Raw genomic sequence first — 18,627 nt, 5'->3', positions numbered from 1 at the left:
CCAAACATGTTGCTATAGGACCAAACATGTGCTACCAAGTAGGGATAGTAACAACTAAACTGGAGTTGTTTTTAAGAACCAAACAAACTGGAGTTGTTTTTAAGAACCAAACGTAGTGATTATGTCATAAGTTCTTTACTTCTATGAACGTGCATACCTAAATGCCTGCTTGTTGGGGAGCTGCAAGACTGACCCTGTGAAACTGTGTATTTCCGTTGTAAGGTTTGATATGAATATATTCTGTTAACACTTCCATGTAAATAAAAAATTGCAAGTGTTAACTTGTAGTAATTGCAAGTTGGGGATGAAGGGAAAAGACCAACATCACTTTTCAAAGTAAGTTAAAGGCCTTGTTCACATCACTGCAAAGTGAATGGTGACACAATTGAGTTGTGGCACCTCTCACAAAACGCTGAGTTTGGGCAGTCACCACCAGTATCATGTGCTGGGCCCATGTGTCAGAGCACTTTGGCAGACATGTTACTGATGTGGTTTTACTCTGTTCAGTTTGGATACTGTTCAGAAGGTTGATTCTCAAGTGGATCACCTCTATGAGGATAAATCACACAAGATGTATGATGAGATAACTATTTAAATCAGCAAATGATTTCAACTAATACCAACATCTCTCTCTCTGTCTCTCTTTGTCTTTTTCGTTTGTTCTTTCTTTTCTACAGGAGGATGCATCAGACTGTGGTGGGGTCTCTGGATTGAGCCCATCACTATGGTCTATGGCAGGAATCCAGCTTATCCTGCTCTGGCTGTTAACTGGCAGCAGACATTGCCAGTTATGACCCTGTTAAAACCAAAACCTGCATAACAAAATCATGATCCTGCCAAAATGTTAGCTCACCATTTCATTTGGAAAAGGAGGGTCAGTGAGTCTGCGCAGACTGCAGATGATGGCAATGCCCATTACTTGGTATTTTCTTTGGGAAAGACTCTGAAGGCACCCTCCGTGGCTGCATGTTGGAGTGTCAGATCTGTAAACGTGTGGATGCTGCATCATCTAGGCCATTGGAACTGAATTCTATATGTGCTTAAATTGGAGAATTGCAGTTTTTGTGCTTTTGAAGACTTTTCTGTAAAAAGGGCTCCCCTTTAAACAGTTATTACATATTTCTGTTATTTTACCTTAGTTTTCAATTTGTTGCATTCTTTATTCTTAAAACTAATGCTTTCTAAGGGGGAGAGGGAAACCCTATGATTTCGTAGCACTCTTATTTAGTGTACTGATGATTTTATGTCACCTTTCAATATCACTTCTGTCCAGAATGCAAAATAGACTTCAGTTTGATCCAGAATTGTTTCATACTGGCTAGACCTTATAGAGATTCACCATGACTTAAAATATTTGCCTTATGATCTTTGTTCCAGCCAATATTAGTCTAAATGGATGGTCATCTAAGCTTGACAAGGTTCATGAAATGAATACAGTTTTTAAAGGCAAAAATGAAACATGATGTCTAAATTGAAGGGTTCTTTAGAATTTCATCCTTCAGCAGAAAAAGTGGCTTTCATCCCAAAGTCTGTATCCATTCCCTATTGCACAGTTGTTAATGTCATGATTTCTGTTCTCAGAACAATTGTTTATTGCTAGCCAAGTCCTCCAAAAAGTTCAGACACAAAGTTTGTGAATAAAAATGTCTTTGTGACTACTGAAGATTAATTTCCAAGGGTTTGCATGATGATGAAGCTTCTGCTTTTGCTGTTTCTTTTAGTTTGTTTTTCTCTTTCTCTTGATGGTTTATTGAAAAGATAACCGAGTGATTCTTTAGTTGTGTGAGAAACCAAATATTGCAATGTGATACAATTTAATCTTAAGTTATATATTATTAAACAGATATCTGAATATACTGTGCAATGTACTAGCTGAAAGGGGGTATGGAACATTTACCTATCTGTGCAAATGGGAGAAAATGGATTCTATATAGATGAAAAGGTAAAGGTGTCCCTGCGCTTATAGTGCGAGTCATTTCCGACTCTTAGGGTGACGTCTTGTGACGTTTACTAGGCAGACCGTATATATGGGGTGGTTTTGTCAGTTCCTTCCCCGGCCTTTCTTTACCCCCCAGCATATGCCGGGTACTCATTTTACCGACAACAGATGGATGGAAGGCTGAGTGGACCTTGACCCCTTTTACCGGAGATTCGACTTCCTCCTTCTGTTGGAATCGAACTCCGGCCGTGAGCAGAGCTTCAGCTGCGTTACCGCCACTTACCACTCTGCCCCTAAAATACTATCTCCAGGTATTTTAAGTAAATGAAATCAAATCACAGGCATTTATTTTTTAAGAACATGTATGATTAGATTTTTATCTGGTGGCATTTTTATTTGTTTGTTTCCATTACTATTGGTACCTATAAAGCATTCACCCTTTTTATTATTTAATAGTCAAAATACCAAACTGGATGTGCTGAATTTTGCTAAAACAATAGCAAAACCTGAACAAATGGGGAGCCTTGAATCTATATGTATGTACAATACTTGATTGTCAATAAAAAAAGGCTTTATACAAATCTGGTGATGAATCAGATTAGTGAAGTAAAATTATGTTACAGTATAGAATATTGTAGAAATAGGATAGAATCTTTCCTCCCATCCTATATTTTTCAGAACTAACCAGTATTGCAAGACAGCTAAACCAATGAATGTGCAACTTTGCTAATATTGTACAATCCGGCTAACAGCTGCAATATGTGATTAACTTATTTTGTATAAGAAACCCCCCTTTTTTTAAAAAAAAAAACCCACAAGATGCTAATATCAATGTGCTGGTAAATGACTGCCACATCTAACGTTCAAACGTCTTTGTTCAAACCTTTATGAATCGATTCATATTTGTACATGGATTTAAAGTTTACATTTCTGGTTTTAGTCACATCCAGCAGTAACTTGTTTTCTTAAGTACCCTTGCTTCTAGCTTTACTGTTAAAATCAGAGATGGTAGAAGAGCAACTCCTTGAGCATGGTTCCTTCACTATTTGTGTGTAAAGTCATGTGGTTGTAAATTAGAGAACAGCTGTAAGTGATTTGTAGGAAACAGTTGCTTAATCCCAAGGAAAGACAAACATGGTGGAAGGAAAATAACTCACAAGCATCTCATTCTGCTGCAGCAGCAGCAGCTTTGTTGCCTTTACCCCAATTAGAGCCAAGGACCAGTATTTCCCCTTTCTCAATTAGTATTCTTATGACAGCAGCAACAAGGCAGCAAAGTATGCTTGGCAAGTATTCATTTGTGTCTTCATTCCAATCACTAAAAATACTGGTGGCAGTCTTCTCTCACGGTAAATAGAGCAGACGTTCACTTTTATCTAACGTGTCAGGAGTAAGTTTGCAGCACGGTTACAGTGAACTGTGCTTTATCTTGTCAGGAACTGATTGTGCCTTGGAAGGTTCTAGCTAAAACCAAGAGTAGTGGGGAGGGCAGTATCTCAAGAATTAGATCTGGCCATTAGTCCACCTGGTTCAGCATTCTGCCTAACAATGGCTGGCCACGGGTATTTAAGGGAATTTGTCCCGGGCGTGATGGATACAACAATCCCACTTTGTAATCCCCAAGATCTTAACAGTGAAAACAATCTCCCTTACTCTGTCTAACATCAGAAAGTCCCCTCAAAGGGGTCACACAGCAAACTTTGTGCTGTTTAGATACAATCTCTTTGGGTGACTATTGGGGCTGAGCCAAGTGGGAGAGGATACTTTCTGTGTGAAGACTTTGTTGATGTTTTGGATGAGAGGTTGCAAACAGGAACCAGACTGTTTGTCCACTCAAAGTAAGGGCAGTAAACTTTACACTTGCTCTTAATGATGTTGTCTGATTGTTTATGTCATTTTTGTGTTGATATGCTGACTTTGAGGTGCCTTATTGGCTGGAATAACATCACCATGAAGAAGCCCTTTAAAATGGTGTAGAATTAGCCACTAACTGGGCAGCAAACATTTGTCAAAAAGGGCAAAAGAAAGTACAGCCCTCAAATACAGTGGTTGAGGGCATTTCATACCACCTCATAAGCTCTACTTTCACACACAAAATGTTTACATAGGAACATTAGATGCAGCCCTAGTGAATATAGATGGTCATTTATCAAGAGCTAAGTTATGGTATTATCATAACCACTAGGTAAGCCAATTATATATATAAGTCTGCTAAGTATTGAGAAGAATTTTAACAGAGTTTGTGTCTGCATTAGCTGTTTACTCTGGCATTGCAATTTTGTTTTCACTCCCCTTTTTTTTGGTAAATCCAGATGTGAGCTCCTTTGTATTCTGATATTTTCTATATTATTCTCCCACCTTTTTTGACTTACGTTGTGGCAAACATTTTTTTTATTACATAAAACATGCATGCAACATCGGCTGTCTGGTGTGGACCAACAAAACACTACTGAGGTTCCTCAGGGCTGCTGTGACTTTAATTAGAAGCCATGGTACCTGACCAGCACTGCCTTTAACTACTTCCTAATCAGTAAAACCTGGTCATTAATTGCTGCTTAATGAATCAGTTCCTGCTCCCTGTAAGGGGGACAGATTTAATTACTAGTTTCCTCTCATTCTTTTCATTTTTAATTACAAAGAAAACAGGAAAAAATTAAAAGAAACTAGTTATTAACTCCCTGCTTTCTATAAAGAAGCTAAATGAAGAGCAGTTCATCAGTAATGCCATGATGGCACTGAACAGGAAGCAATTAAAGACAAAAGCTTCAAATTAAAGTTACAGAAATAGGTATTTCAGGATATTTATTATTATTATTATTATTATTATTATTATTATTATTATTATTATTATCCCACCCTTCCTCCCAAAGGAACCCAGGGCGGCAAACATAAACTCATACAGTGATAATGCTATTTGGAGTAGCCATTTTAATTCCTTTTCCAGCTGATTCCCAAAAAGCAGTACCTTGCAGCACTAAAATGTCTCTGTGTGGAAGCAACCAACAATTTTTAACTGATCAGAAACCCATTGAAAATTCTCTGTAGTACTTAGTAAGCTGATACAGGCAAATGGCTTGCTTGCAATGTGTATAAATGTCATTTGTTACATACTCTGTGAAGGAGGATGGGAGAATCCTGAAAAACACAATTTGGACATTAGAATGTAATAGCTGATAGCTATACAAGCAGGAACAACCCATTTCTTACTATCAAACACATTCATATGTGTATATAGTCCCGGAAAGGTCTAACTTTTGATGTTCAAGATGATGTTTAAAAGAATGTCAATTATGTCCCTCTGACATTAATGAACTTCTATTAATTAAGCCCCTGGGCTGCGTCTGCCTATCAAAAATTTCTTCCTGGAAGTCTTGTGTGGCTATCACGTGACAACACACCCAGGGACCAGTCAGTCCAGCAGTAAATGGGATGGGAACTTAGTTGTCTGGCTAAGGCCTGTCATCTGCTATAACACTTTTTAGAATACAAGGAATTTGACATCAGTGAAAATGTTTAAATCCCAAATTTTGGCAGGTGGTTTGCGGAAAGCTTTTTCTCTGATTGTAAGCAAATAGTATCTAGTTGTTTAATGTTTAAACAATGCACCATGTGTATATGTATATGCGTATGTGTATGTATACGCTAGGGGGAATGTACCATGATATCGTATATGAATAGTGGAGGCACAGCTCTTACAAATAATTTATGTGCTAAAGGGAAGTATCTTGCAAATTGTACACACACACTCTTACAAGACTTGGCTGTTGTGTTCAGGTCCTGCTTTGGACTTCCCATAGGCATCTGGTTGGCCACTGTGAGAACAGGATGCTGGACTAGATGGGCCATTCACTTGACCCAGCAGGCTCTTCTTTTGTTCTTACTAATCCTTTTTCATAGTAATTGGCTTCAGAGGCAGAAGTTATATATATAAAAGTCTTACATTTAGCATATATAATGAACAATGTTTCTATTTGTTTTAAAACATCTAGCTGTACCAAGGGAGATAAAGAAGCTCTTTGAACTTTAATTTCTTTAATTTCTACGATAACATAACCATACATTATCCAACAACCGATGATTCAAGGCATTCTAGTTGTCCTTTTTTAAAGAAAAGAAAGAAAAAAACCAGCAGATACTGTAGAATGGTTTAGCTCCCCACCCCAAAACAACCAGCATTACTGCCAAAACACTGAGCGTGGTCCGTATTTGTACCGGGTTTTTAACATGACATATACTTTGCAAATTTGACTGAGGAGATTTTTTTAGGTCTTGTACCTTTAAGGACTTTAGTATGATCTCTTTACATGTTTCTAATGCTTCAGGCTTTACTGCTTAGACTTGACAAGGAAAACAGTGTTGCTGCCATTTGTATGTTTTCGTACACGGTTCCTTTTACTGACTTTAAGCACTGGCTTTACTGCATTCAAATAGGCAGTATCCCTTTCTAAAGTGACCTTTGCAACCCAAGTGTTACTTGCTGTTTTAAAGTTTTCAGTACCTTTGAAAGAACATGGAGATCTTTTTTATATGTGTATTCCATTCTACATGGAAGATTACAAAGCTTAGGCTCAGCTTAAATGTTTCCCGAAGCCTCCTTTACATATGACTTACTTTGAAGGGGTGTGGGGCTGCATCATTGGCCCCACCTCATAGCATAGACCAGCTCCATCCCTGGTGTCTACGAATCTGCAGCAGGTAAGCCGCCATGTGTAGATTTCGGCTTCCATGTGTTTTCCAACTCTGGTTGTGCAAAAATCTACACACATCAGCTTTCCCACTGCAGATGTCCACACTCCAACACATGGACGTTGGGGTAGGGCTAATCGGCATCACAGTCCCAGACCCCTTCAATGTGTTCAGATCTGTTGTGTTGTGATGGTTGCTTCCCTATGGTCAACCTCCATATCGTGTCGGTACTTCTCACATCAGCAGCCTTCTTCCACTGGGGTTGCAATACTGGTGTTTGGAAGTACCAAAATAATCCAGGCGACTCATCTGATCTGGAATTTCAGATATTATTAATGATGCAACATGGATGGTGGCATTGGGGGAGGGGCAAACTTGTAGGAAAGGTAATGTTGGAACAGCCTTCTTGACTTGAATAAGTATTCTTTTGGAACAGTGGATTAGTGCTACTCATCCTGCATCCAACTAAACTAGTACATCCAAATTGTGATTAAACTATTGCCCAGAGTCCTCTATTGTACTTGGGAGTATCTCCACACATACATAAAAGAGGCCGTTTAATCACATTCTTAATGCAAAGTTTACTGTGACTTCCAGATCTGTAACACTGGCCAAGTTTCTGGGTTGCTAGTTTGTTTTTGTTTTTTTCATACCACAATGTTAATATTGTTAATATTAGCTGTAGACTATTGTACAAAGAGGTTCAAAAAGTGTCCAGAGTTTCAGACGTTTGCTGCTACCTATCACTTGTTATCCGTCACTACATCTGTTCCTTAGCATTAAAGATCACATCTTGGAAATTTTTTTTTGCTGAGGATAAAGTTCAAATCCTAACTGAATTTGCAGTTCAGATCTAACAAAGCTATCCAATTGTCTTAAGTTTTATGGGATGTCTCAAGTCATGCTGGGAAGGGGGGAATGTTCAGTATACAGTCCAGCAAAAAAAGAAAAGAATAAAAATGCTGTTCATTAGACAGACAGGACTTTTCTCCCTTTTCTTGACACTTTTGTGAATTTGAGAGGCCTGAAATAAGGAACAAATGCAAAACATTTTGTATAATACTGTTATAAAAACATTTATAATCCTGAAAATTGTTGTGTTTAATTATTGTGGAATAAACAGTATATTCAGAATAAAAGTTTATCATTTGAAATCAATTCCTTTTTTGTGCTGCTTCTTCAAAAAATAATGAATTCAATCAGCAGGGAGAAGGAATGGCTATTGTCCTTGTGATTTATAATTTCTATTCCACCCAGAATGTCTTTACATTCAGATTAAGGTAGGGTTGCCATATTCCAGTTGCACAAATCCGGGCAGGCCAATTTGCATATTATGCAAATTATTTGCATATTATTTGCATATTAATATTTGGATTGTCCAGTAGTTTTGTTTTTGTGCCTAGGAATTACCACCAAAAACTGGGGAAAGATGTGAGAAATCTTTTTTAAAAAAGCAACATTTTCAGCCTTAAATGCCTAGACTCTAGTTTCCAACACTATGGAATATTTATTGATTGATTAAGAGGATTTATATCCTGCCCTTCTGCTGTTAAAAACAGAGCTCAGCACAGCTTACAAATATAATAAAAACAATAAAAATACACAATCAATATAAAAACATAATAAAAACACAAAATAGCAACAAACATAAAGTAAGTCAGGGCAGCAGTATGGTTAACCTTTGCTGGTCACTGACCAAAATAAACTTATTTACATTTTTTAGTATGGTTAACCATTACATATATATTTCAGAGATGTGGTGGGTGGAGAAAAACAAGAAGCCAAAATGTTAGGAAAAGGAGTCTTGCACACCACATGCTCAGTTCTAAATACTGTTGCAGCAAGTTTTACAAGTTCCTCCAGTATTCCACTGGTGCAGGCACTCAGACATTCAAAGTATCTGTATGTTTCTTAGGTTTTATAAAAGCAGAGCTTTGCTTAACTCAACATTTCTTCTCCCTTTAATCAACCACATCTACACAGGTTCCACCTCCATACTCAAAATGAAACGGCCTGGAAGTGTGCAACAACCCCACACATACCTTGCTAATTAGATTACCAATGCCAGGATGTCTGTCTTATCGACTACTCTCCTGCTCCCCCCCCCCCACCGGACATCATGAAAGACCCAGTCCTGGGCTCAGAAAGAAAATAAATATCTGGTTCTCTTCAAAGTACTGATAAGCCTCTTGTTTTAATTAAAATAATAATTATAAATTCTTGCTCTTATCACTAATGGGAGTTAATTACCTTGGATATGCTGCTGTTGCTTCTATGGCTGTAACAGAGTGAGGTTAAAGATAAGTGAAATGCAAACAGGAAAAAAACACAAAAGGCAATAACACTTTCCTAAATGTAATACCATACCAGCCACAACAAGATTCCTATGAGCAAGGCAGAGAACTCAGCATCCCACAACCAGTCAGGATTCCTAACCAAAAACCCAAACTAAAAAATTCCTAGCAGCCAGTCAGCCAAGATCACAGAAATCCCCATGCAGCACAACCTGACCTGGGGACTGCAGTTAATGCAGAATGCTGCAGCACAATTGCTGACATGAGTGAGATCCTATCAGCACATAATACCTCTGCTCTGAAATCTGCATTGGTTGCTGATTTGCTACTAGGCCAAGTTCAAGTTGTGCTTTCCATGTTATGGTGCCACATAGCACAGTACTTGTTCTGCTCTTGTAAGAAATCAGTCCTGTAAAGTGGCAGCACCTACGCTTTGGAACTCCTTTCCTATTGACATTAGGCAGACGCCTCTTTTCAGCACCTGCTAAAATCAGTTTTCTTGAGGCAAGCCTCTCCAGGCATGTGGAAGCTATTGTGTTTTTAAATCTGTTTTTAACTCATTGTTTGTTTTATTATTTTGAATGTTTTTAAGTATCTGTCCTTAATGCTTTTGCCAATAATTTTATTGTTTTAATTCTTTCTGTAAACCGCTTTGAGATTTTTTACAATAAAGCGGTATATAAATGTTGTAAATAAAAATACATAAATAAATGTTGGAGTCACTGTGGCCCTTGAGTCTCTTCCCACTTTTAGGAACCAAGGAATCTGCCTTATACTGATTCAGGCCATTTCGTACCATGATTTCTTAAATACCAACCACAACAAGATTCTTATGAGTAAGGCAGAAAACTAAGCATCTCACAACCAGTCAGGATTCCTAACCAAAAACCAAAAATATGATAAATGAAGAAATATTTATATAAGCATGACTATCAAATATATTTATTATTTACACAAACTGTAAAGATATTTATAGTGCAATCCTAGGTTTATTTATTCAGAAGCAAGTCCCAGTGTATTCAGTGGGGCTTACTCAAACAGGGACAGAAATGCAACCTCAGGTGATAAGCAACTTCATTCACACAACCCAAAATTCCAAATCATGCCACTTTACACTGTTTTGCAACTGTTTATACTTGTTTTATGGTTATTGGATTTTAAATGGCTTTATTTCTTGCTGTGAGCTGCCTTGGTTTCCAACCCTACCTCACAGGGTTGTTGGAAACACTCCATACACACACACACACACTGCAGATGTATAAATACATACAGCCCATATAATAGTTTATTGTCAAACCAGTTGGTCATTGTAGAAAAATCAGTATTCGTTTTTAAAAAATCAGTATTAGTTTCCTACAGAATAAAAACTGTAATACCTAAGTAAGCCCTGCCTACTTGCTTTAAAACAGGACTGGAGGAGGGGGACAGAATGAGTTAGAACACAAACACAATTCTTTTTTACATTCACTCCAAACTCCCATTGATTTTCAGCACATTCATAACCATGTCTACTCAAAAGTAAGTCCTATTGAATTCAATGGGATTTACTCTGGGCATATGGGATTAGCATTGCTTTTACAAAAGCATTGGGAAGGTTTTCAAAACACTGCCCAGGATCTGACTCCTGCACACAAGAGGAAAAAAACCTGAAATGTATATACTTACCCAATTTATGAGATTTTCAGATAAATGGGGGGAAACCACCATTTTCTGGCATTGCAATGAGGTTTTCTAGACACTCCCTCAGGTCAACCAAATGCAACCCTGGCTTCACTGATTGGCTGCAGTCCTGAACGGGCGGGGTTAAAGCTACGAAGTGCTATACAGTACTGTTTAAAGAAAGATTTAAGAGTCGGAGAGGCTGACGTTTTTATGTATATCTCGAGAACTGGACCACCTAGAAAATTTTTTTTTAAATTAAAGCTGAGAATCTGGGCCACCTAAGGGGCTAAACGGGCACCGGGTGGCATGCAAAGAATCCGGGTAAAACCTGGCTAACTGGGCAATATGACAACCCTAGATTAAGGTCTCATCAACACAAACAGCTGAAGCCACACAGTGAACCAAAAGAGGAGCTAAATCGGAGATGTTTGTAACCATTTTTAGTTGCACTGAAAAGTGCACCCCCCTGCTTCTTTCTGCTTGGTGCTGAAATGGCTAAATGCTCAGCACAATCCTGTGTAAAACTTCTCCTGAACTTTGAAATCCAGGTGTACGTGATCAAATGCTGTGTAAATCAGGGGTGTTCGAGGGAGCTCATGGGGACCCCCCAATAATTCTGTGACTTTAAAAAAATTGGGGGAGGGGAGGAAGGGGCGATTTCTCCCTCCCCTCCCACCTTTTTCACGGTTAATTGCCTTTATTGGACATCTCTAATGAACTGGTAGTTTTTACCACTTTTTAAGTAAATAGGGATTTCTAAAAATCTCCAAAATGTCTAGAGTCTTTCCTGCTGCTGCTTCTGAACCCACTATTAATGGTGCTAATCTTTAGCAACCTATTCACTTTTAGTTGTATAGCACCTGATAACAAAAATTTGAAATGCCTTCCGTGACCCAGTATGCACACAGAAAATGAAAATTATTATTGATCTTAATCTACGGTGCATTCACAAGAACCCTACAGAGCAATTTATGCTGAGACTTCGGCAGCAAAGCAGAAGAAACAACACAGGAGACTAAAGCAGATTCCGAATTCTGGAAAACTTAAAATTAGTTGGCCATTTTGCTAGGGAAAAAAATACTGGAATTGAGCTGATTCCTTTGGGGGCCAAGAAAAGGCCTCTGGATAAAGTCAGGCCTCACTGAGTCCTATACTAGGGTTTGCCAATTTCCAGTCCCAGGCTAATTTGCATGTTATAAAAATCATTAGCTAATTATGCAAATTAAGCATATTAATGGTTGCATTGTCCAGCTGTGGATTTTTTGTTCCTAGTAATTACCACCAAAAACTGGCAGAGGATGTGAAGAGTCTGTTTTTTAAAAAAATATTGCAATTTCAGCCTTAAAGACTCTGGTTTTCCAACACTATGGAATATTTAGTTATTAAGATGATTTATATCCTGCCCTTCCACTGTTATAAACAGAGCTCAGAGCAGCTTACAAACATAATCAAAACAATAAACATACACAATAATATAAAAACGTAATAAAACACAAAATAGAAACAAAAAAACAAGAGAACTCAGCAGCATAAAATCCAGCATAAAACAAAAAGCCAGCAAAGCATCAATTAAAACTGATATTGTGACCAAGAGGTTGTCAGTACCAACAATTAGGAAATGTGAAATGAACACATCACTACAAAGTGTAACAAATATAAATAATGATTTCAGTATTATCATTTCAGTCAATTGAAAGTAGAGTCTGACAGCCTGATCATGTGAGAAGTATCTTTAGTACACTGTTTCTCACATACCAGATCAAGGAGAGGGAAATGCAGCCTTCTATGATAAAGGCTAGAACTTGATGGAGACTTGAGTGCTGGCACCTCTTTTTAAAAAAATAAAAAATGCAGTGAATTCTTGAAACCTGGCAAGCTGTGCTAGTATTAGACAGCAGCTATTCCATTCCTATTGGTCTTAAGGGGGGAAAAGGTATGTTTATGTATATATGTACATGTGTGTATATATGTACACACACAAACACACATACACATCCATCCCTGGGGAGGAAATGAAGTAGGGTGATCTTTGGTGGGAAGAGGACTGCCAGTCATTTTGAAGAAGGATATGTATTAAAAATACTTTTTCGCCTTTCTTGAATTGCTGAACGGAGGCTCTGCCGGGCAACAGAGTGAGTGAGGCTGCATTCCAGTGCAACTTGGGAGTCAGCACCATTTAACAGGGTGGGGGTAAGGCCAAAAATGCAAATGCTAATACCACACAAAGCTTTTTTTACAGAGAGGTTTGCTTTTATATCTTGCTTTTTAAAAAAATTAAAGCTGGGAATCCAGGCTACCTAATATGCTAAGAGGGCACCAGGTAGCATGCCTAGGCTCTGGCTAAAACATGGCTGACAGAGCAATATGGCAACCCTATCCTGTATACTTCTCTACTGTCTTTTCTGCGTGAACAATGATAAGATATTAATATAAACAGTGTGAAAGAGGCTCAAAGCTGAAGTTGGTCTCACTTTTAGAGATGCATTTTTAATGCAAGAAAGAGCTTTGTGCCTGCTAAAAACATCCCTGGCCTCAAATTCATGGTTAACCAATTGTTTTTTGTGCTTTATTTTTTAAAACCTTTCTTATATATCTAAATGCTGCTTTCAAGACAGATGCTATGATGTTGACTTACCATCTGTATTACAAATCTAAGCTTTTCGGCGTCAACTGAGGGCAAAAGCTGTAATGTTCCACTAAAATTATATTGTATGTTATGGTGATTTTTTCTTGTTTGGTCAATCAAATATTTGCTTATACATTTCTGAAAGTGACTGCAGCCTTTGAAGGCTTTCTTAGACCCTAATCCAATGCAGTGCCTTTAGTTGCTTTTCACACTGCAGGTAGGAGAAAATAGGAAAGTGTGGCAAATCATGTGATGGTGACAGCAGGCAGTATCGGATGGTGTTGTGGGGGCAATGCTCACCTGACCACCCGACAGCTGAGTCTCTGCTAATGAACCAGTGGACCCAATCTGGTGCTCTTACTGGTCTGTTTGCCCCTCGCCAATCTTCCTGCCCCTCCCTTCTTGTAAGCAGCAGCAACTCAGCTGTCAAGAACCCAGGAGAGGAGTGCTACCTAACCACATGATCCACTACTGAGATCAGGGCTCTGTCCTTGTATCTCCTGCCATCCCCACCTATTTCACATGTTGAAAGAGAAGGTCTGAAGAGAAGAGACTTCTCTACACACTTTTTAGGCTCCTCATGTAATCTAGAACTCCACATGATCAGGATTCTAAATTTCACAAAGAGCCAACTTGTGCAGAACATTCTTCTTTCTTCAGACATTGCTCCCCCAATGCATCAGTGGGGAAGATAAGAGGGATGGTACCACCTCAACCCCTTTCCTTCTAATATAATTGTAATCATGTGAGGCCTAATGCCTAAACAGAGAGAGAGAATGAATGAGAACTATGGCCATGAACTTATTAGGGCCTGTTTTTCCAACCAGGCCTGCACAACCCCTTTAACTGTTGCCTCTAAGATGAATGCTGCCTACCAATAAGCCTGTTGATGTTGTCTGTCTGAAACTGCCAAAATAGGAGAGACTGTGTCTAGCCACCTAACAGACCACACTGGCTGGCTGGTGTGCTGCCATTGGTTAAGTGAGTCCCAGGTTGTGCAGATCTGCTCCATACATTCAGTCTCACTGCCCTCGCCAGGGTTCAGTAGCTCCTGTATATTTTTATGGTTCATTTTAGGCCTCCTTAGCAATGTCTGTCTGTCTCCAGAAGTATCCTGCTTGAAAGATTTCATAGTATTGTGTGTGTGTGTGTGTATAAGGTTGTGTCACTTTTCTCATCTTTACTTTCACAAAGGGTTTCAAATGTTTCTGGCTTTTCCCCTCAATGGAATTGGGAAAAGTGGAACACTGAGTAGCCCAAGATAGGTATCTTTATTATTTCCAGAAGACACTGACTCATGCAAATTGATATCTTGTTCCTATAGCTTTTGTTAAAACTTTTTTTAAAAGCCATTTTAATGCATTACCATACTGTAAAACTATGCTTCCCTGGAGTAACTGGCTTTTACAGCGGCTTTCAAAATTTTTGTACTTTCAACTGGAAATAAAAACCCACCCGCTTGCGATAACTCCACTGTGGCGCTGAAATGATTTCATTTTACAGTGCGAAATAGATTCTTTACAGCAAATGCACACACTATCTCCAATGCCAGTTGCTAGCAGGGAGTTCTTGATGGCTTGCAAGCCTCTACCGCTGTCTGTGGGAATGCTTCCTGGCTTCCCACAGCACATCCCCTCCCCATTCAAGGCCCAGGCACGTTCCACCCAATTTTAGTTGACAGTATTATTCGCGTTTTGCCAAAGGAAAGCCCAAGAAGTGAACACATGATCAAAGCCACAACCAATGATTCTGGAAATCAGTGACTTTAGAGCATCTGGTTGTTGCTTTGGGATGTAATGTAATCTTTAGCAATGTAGGCAGATGTCTACTGAAAACACAGGGTGGGCTAACTTCTTTTTAAGCTTCAAAAGATTATTTCCAAGACAGCTAAACTTTGTGAACCAAACTCTTACAGATTCCCAAGGTTATATATACTAAGTGTAGGCCTGTATGGAATTGAGGCAAAAACATCTGCCGGAGGGAAACAGAGCCCTTAGTCATCTGAATGTTTTTCAGGTGACTTCAGTAGTGTTTTGTCTTGTGGTCTTAAGATACAAGATTAATACTTTTGAGGTCATTCATCTTGGACTGTCCTATTGTTGGCACCAACCAAAAGAAAATATATTGCTTTAAAACGGAGGAGAACCTGAAGTGCCACTTTATGTTCCTAAAAAGCATCTGTGATATAGAACATAAGATACATTTTTCTCCACACATTTTCTCATCCTTGGCCTTGCATGATGTCATAGCCTGGAAGGGGGGGTCTGCATGGGGAAGGGGGAATTGGTGAGAATTGCCTCCTTTCCCTTTTGCCATTGAGAGTGTCCTTCATCCTGAGATCTGTTCATGGAACCTTTGGATCCAAGACAAGGCTAGTCGACTAGAACCACTAGCTCTGTAACACAATGAAAAAAGTGTTTTGGGTGCTGTTTCCAATAGCTTTAATATAAAAATGGAAATATAATACATCCGAATGGCCTCTCTATATACACAAAAGGCTCGTAATTAAAGCAACAAAATTAAGCAGGTTTTAAACATACAATGAAATCTAAGGTAGAGAAGCCTGCTATATCTCCCAATCAAATGGATTTCACAGATGAATGATCTCCCCCACCCTTTCTTTTTCTGTTTTTACTATTAATATATTTAGGCCACAGAAGACAATTCTTGACAATAGGCAGATACTAAAGGACTATATGATATGAAATTGCCTATAAAGTAAATCATACTATGGATATCACAGATATATAAATAAGCAATTCCATGCTGATCATGCTTTCTCCACTGCCTAACAAATAGCAGAAAAAGTTTCTATTATTAATAATGTATATTTATATTTATATTATTTATATTTATTAGCTGCCCTTCACCACAAGGTCCCAGAGCAGGTCACAACTATGTAAGATAAAACACGAAAAATAGTTTAAAACAAATTACAATCACAACTAGAGTGGCTCTTTAGAATAATATTTATTATAATATTATTTATTATAGAATTATTAGATTAGTATTTTTTAAAATGGTGGAAGGCACTTGGAACATGGAGAGGAAGAGTATTCCAAGAACTGATGCTGTCAAATATTTGTGAAGCATTTGAGGAAGGGTCCCTATTTTTGTTCATACTTTTGATGGCCGATCATTTTAAACAAGTGAAGCACAGTGTTCAAATAGCATACTGATCAGATGTTACATTTCAATGTATTTTGTAATTCTTCCCCCATTAAATAGGGTCAACCTAGTGGCTGAATATCAAATAGTGTATTATGTAGTAAATGCACATAACATGTTTCACTATAATCTCTCAGTCTTCATTGGTGATATTTATATCTTTCCTGTCCCACTTGAAAATGGGTGTGGTATAGGGTTGCCAGGTTCAATCCCTGAGACTGATCTTTAGGAGAAAAGAAAGTCAGCCAAGTGCAGTTGTTCTTGCAACCCTGTAATGGGAAAAACCACAAGGTGGAATCCTCCCTTCCCCCTGCACAACTTTTAAAGATACAAAAGACCTCTTGGTTGGCAGGCCCAACCTGGCAACCCTAGTGTAGTAGGTCAAGGTAGGTTTCAGATTTGAAATGGAGAATGGTGTCCTGAACATGCATACCAACTTTCATTCTAATAACCTGGACTTCTAAAAGAAATCATATTACAATATATGTTACATTTTCTTTCCTTCTTTAAAAATCTCTGGGGTGGGGCAGAATCAATTGGGTATTGACATTTCAAATTAGAATAGTTTGCTGAAACTGCGTACCAAATTTAATTCTGATGTCTCAGTGTTCAATGGAGCTATCACATTACAGATAATCATGAATGAATGAATGAATTTTATTATACGGTCACAGACCCGTCGTACAAAAAATTCAACAGAATACATAAAAAATAAAAACATAGTATATTAATATAACAGTATAATCCTATAAAAACACAGTTTAAAAGGAAGAATTCTTTCGTCTTAATTGGATTAAGTTTAAGAATTTGGCAACCATTTCTGTCCATAGCTTATCAGCATCGGATAAGTGGAGTTGGACATACCAGTTATTTGATCTTCCAGGAAAGCAATTAATTATGGGAGAAATAAATCTAAGCCATTCAGCATGATAAAGGTTGCAAAAAAGAAAAGTGTGAACCAATTATTCAACTTCAGAGTTTGAGCATGGGCAGATGCAATTTATTTATTTATTTATTGTATTTGTATACCGCCCCATAGCCAAAGCTCTCTGGGCGGTTTACAGCAACTAACTACAAGGTTACTTTATAAATGAATAATACAAGTACAATTACAATTTTGTAAAAATTTGCAAGTTTCAAAAACGGCAACAGATACAACATATCCCAATAGAATATAAGATGTATACACAATTCCCCAAGTCCCATGCATCCAAGAATGCACCAGTGCAGGAGTTGCTTGCAAAAAAAGTCCAAGATAGGAAGATCAGGGTTCCCACAGATAAACACCATAAAACCTGGACCCCAGTCAGCCATAGCAGTAGGCCCCTCAGTGTGTGCCTACACCACCTCCTCCATCTCAACCACCAGGACCGCTGGCACCACCTTCTTTGAAGAACCTTCAAGAGCTGCTCCAAGTCTGCCAGACTGCCAACCCAAGACTGGCTATGTAGCCTTCAGACACTGGGAAGCCACCGCCAAACCTAAGGCCCCACAAGGAGCCCAGAAATGATGCCGCTACTGTGGATCAGCTCCCCAAACTCATAGGGAATGCCTTTAAAACGGCCGTCTAAAATCGCGGGGGGGAAACAGTTGAATCTCGCTCTTGAAAAGAGTATACAATATTTCGGAATAGATAGATTTATCAAATAGGATGCACGGGCAGGAAATGAGAATTGGAGATCAAAAAACATAGGGGAGCAAGTATTGCGAGCCCTAGATCTGGAATATTGAGCATCAATATCATTAATACGTTGCTCAATAATGCGGTTTGCTGAACTGGTGTCTAGTGAGGACACTAAGGCTATTGAAAGGCCAAGCAGCTTTAGTTTGTCCTGGAAACTCTTTGACCATGAGCTAATATATGAGTCTTTCCATAGCAGATGTAAGTAGCCCATGTCAGGATTGGCATAGGCCACTTTAAGCCAGAATCTAAAGGCCAGTAGCCAAGCGGTGCATTCAATTGAGCAAAGCCCAGCCTCCAAACAGAGGCCTGCAGCGGATGGGATAATCATACAAATGAATCCCAAATGGATGAGCAGAAACCAAGTCTTCGCTTTGCTCTTTGAATCAAATATATATTTATATATTGTAATTTATTTTCATATTTCAAGTGTATGGTTGTAAGACTTAAGGGTGGTTCATATAAAGCGCCTTAGTGCATAGATTCCACAGGAATGACTTCTGGCTTTGTGTGCCCTATCACAAACCATGCAGCTACTTGGGGGGAGGGGGAATGTTTGATGACCAAAAGA

The 18,627-nt window shown here is 38.6% G+C and overlaps 1 protein-coding gene across 4 annotated transcripts in view; it reads left to right on the top strand.

Annotated features, from left to right (window-relative positions):
- CACNA2D1 (calcium voltage-gated channel auxiliary subunit alpha2delta 1) overlaps window positions 1–7,783 on the top strand; it is a 621,516-nt gene extending 613,733 nt beyond the window's left edge. For 2 of the 4 annotated variants that reach the window (XM_061582171.1, XM_061582168.1), the window contains one exon: window positions 678–7,783. In XM_061582171.1, coding sequence (XP_061438155.1) covers window positions 678–794 — 117 coding nt within the window. In that variant the 3' untranslated portion in view covers window positions 795–7,783. The remainder of the gene's footprint in view (window positions 1–677) is intronic. The other 2 variants (XM_061582170.1, XM_061582167.1) reach the window with 1 other exon arrangement.
- Window positions 7,784–18,627: the final 10,844 nt, after the last annotated feature.

This window comes from Rhineura floridana, chromosome 8 (genome assembly GCF_030035675.1).
Source record: "Rhineura floridana isolate rRhiFlo1 chromosome 8, rRhiFlo1.hap2, whole genome shotgun sequence".
In the NCBI taxonomy this organism is placed as follows: Eukaryota; Metazoa; Chordata; class Lepidosauria; order Squamata; family Rhineuridae; genus Rhineura; species Rhineura floridana.
The sequence above is the reverse complement of the archived record's forward strand: the minus strand, read 5'-3'. Positions and strand labels throughout refer to the sequence as shown.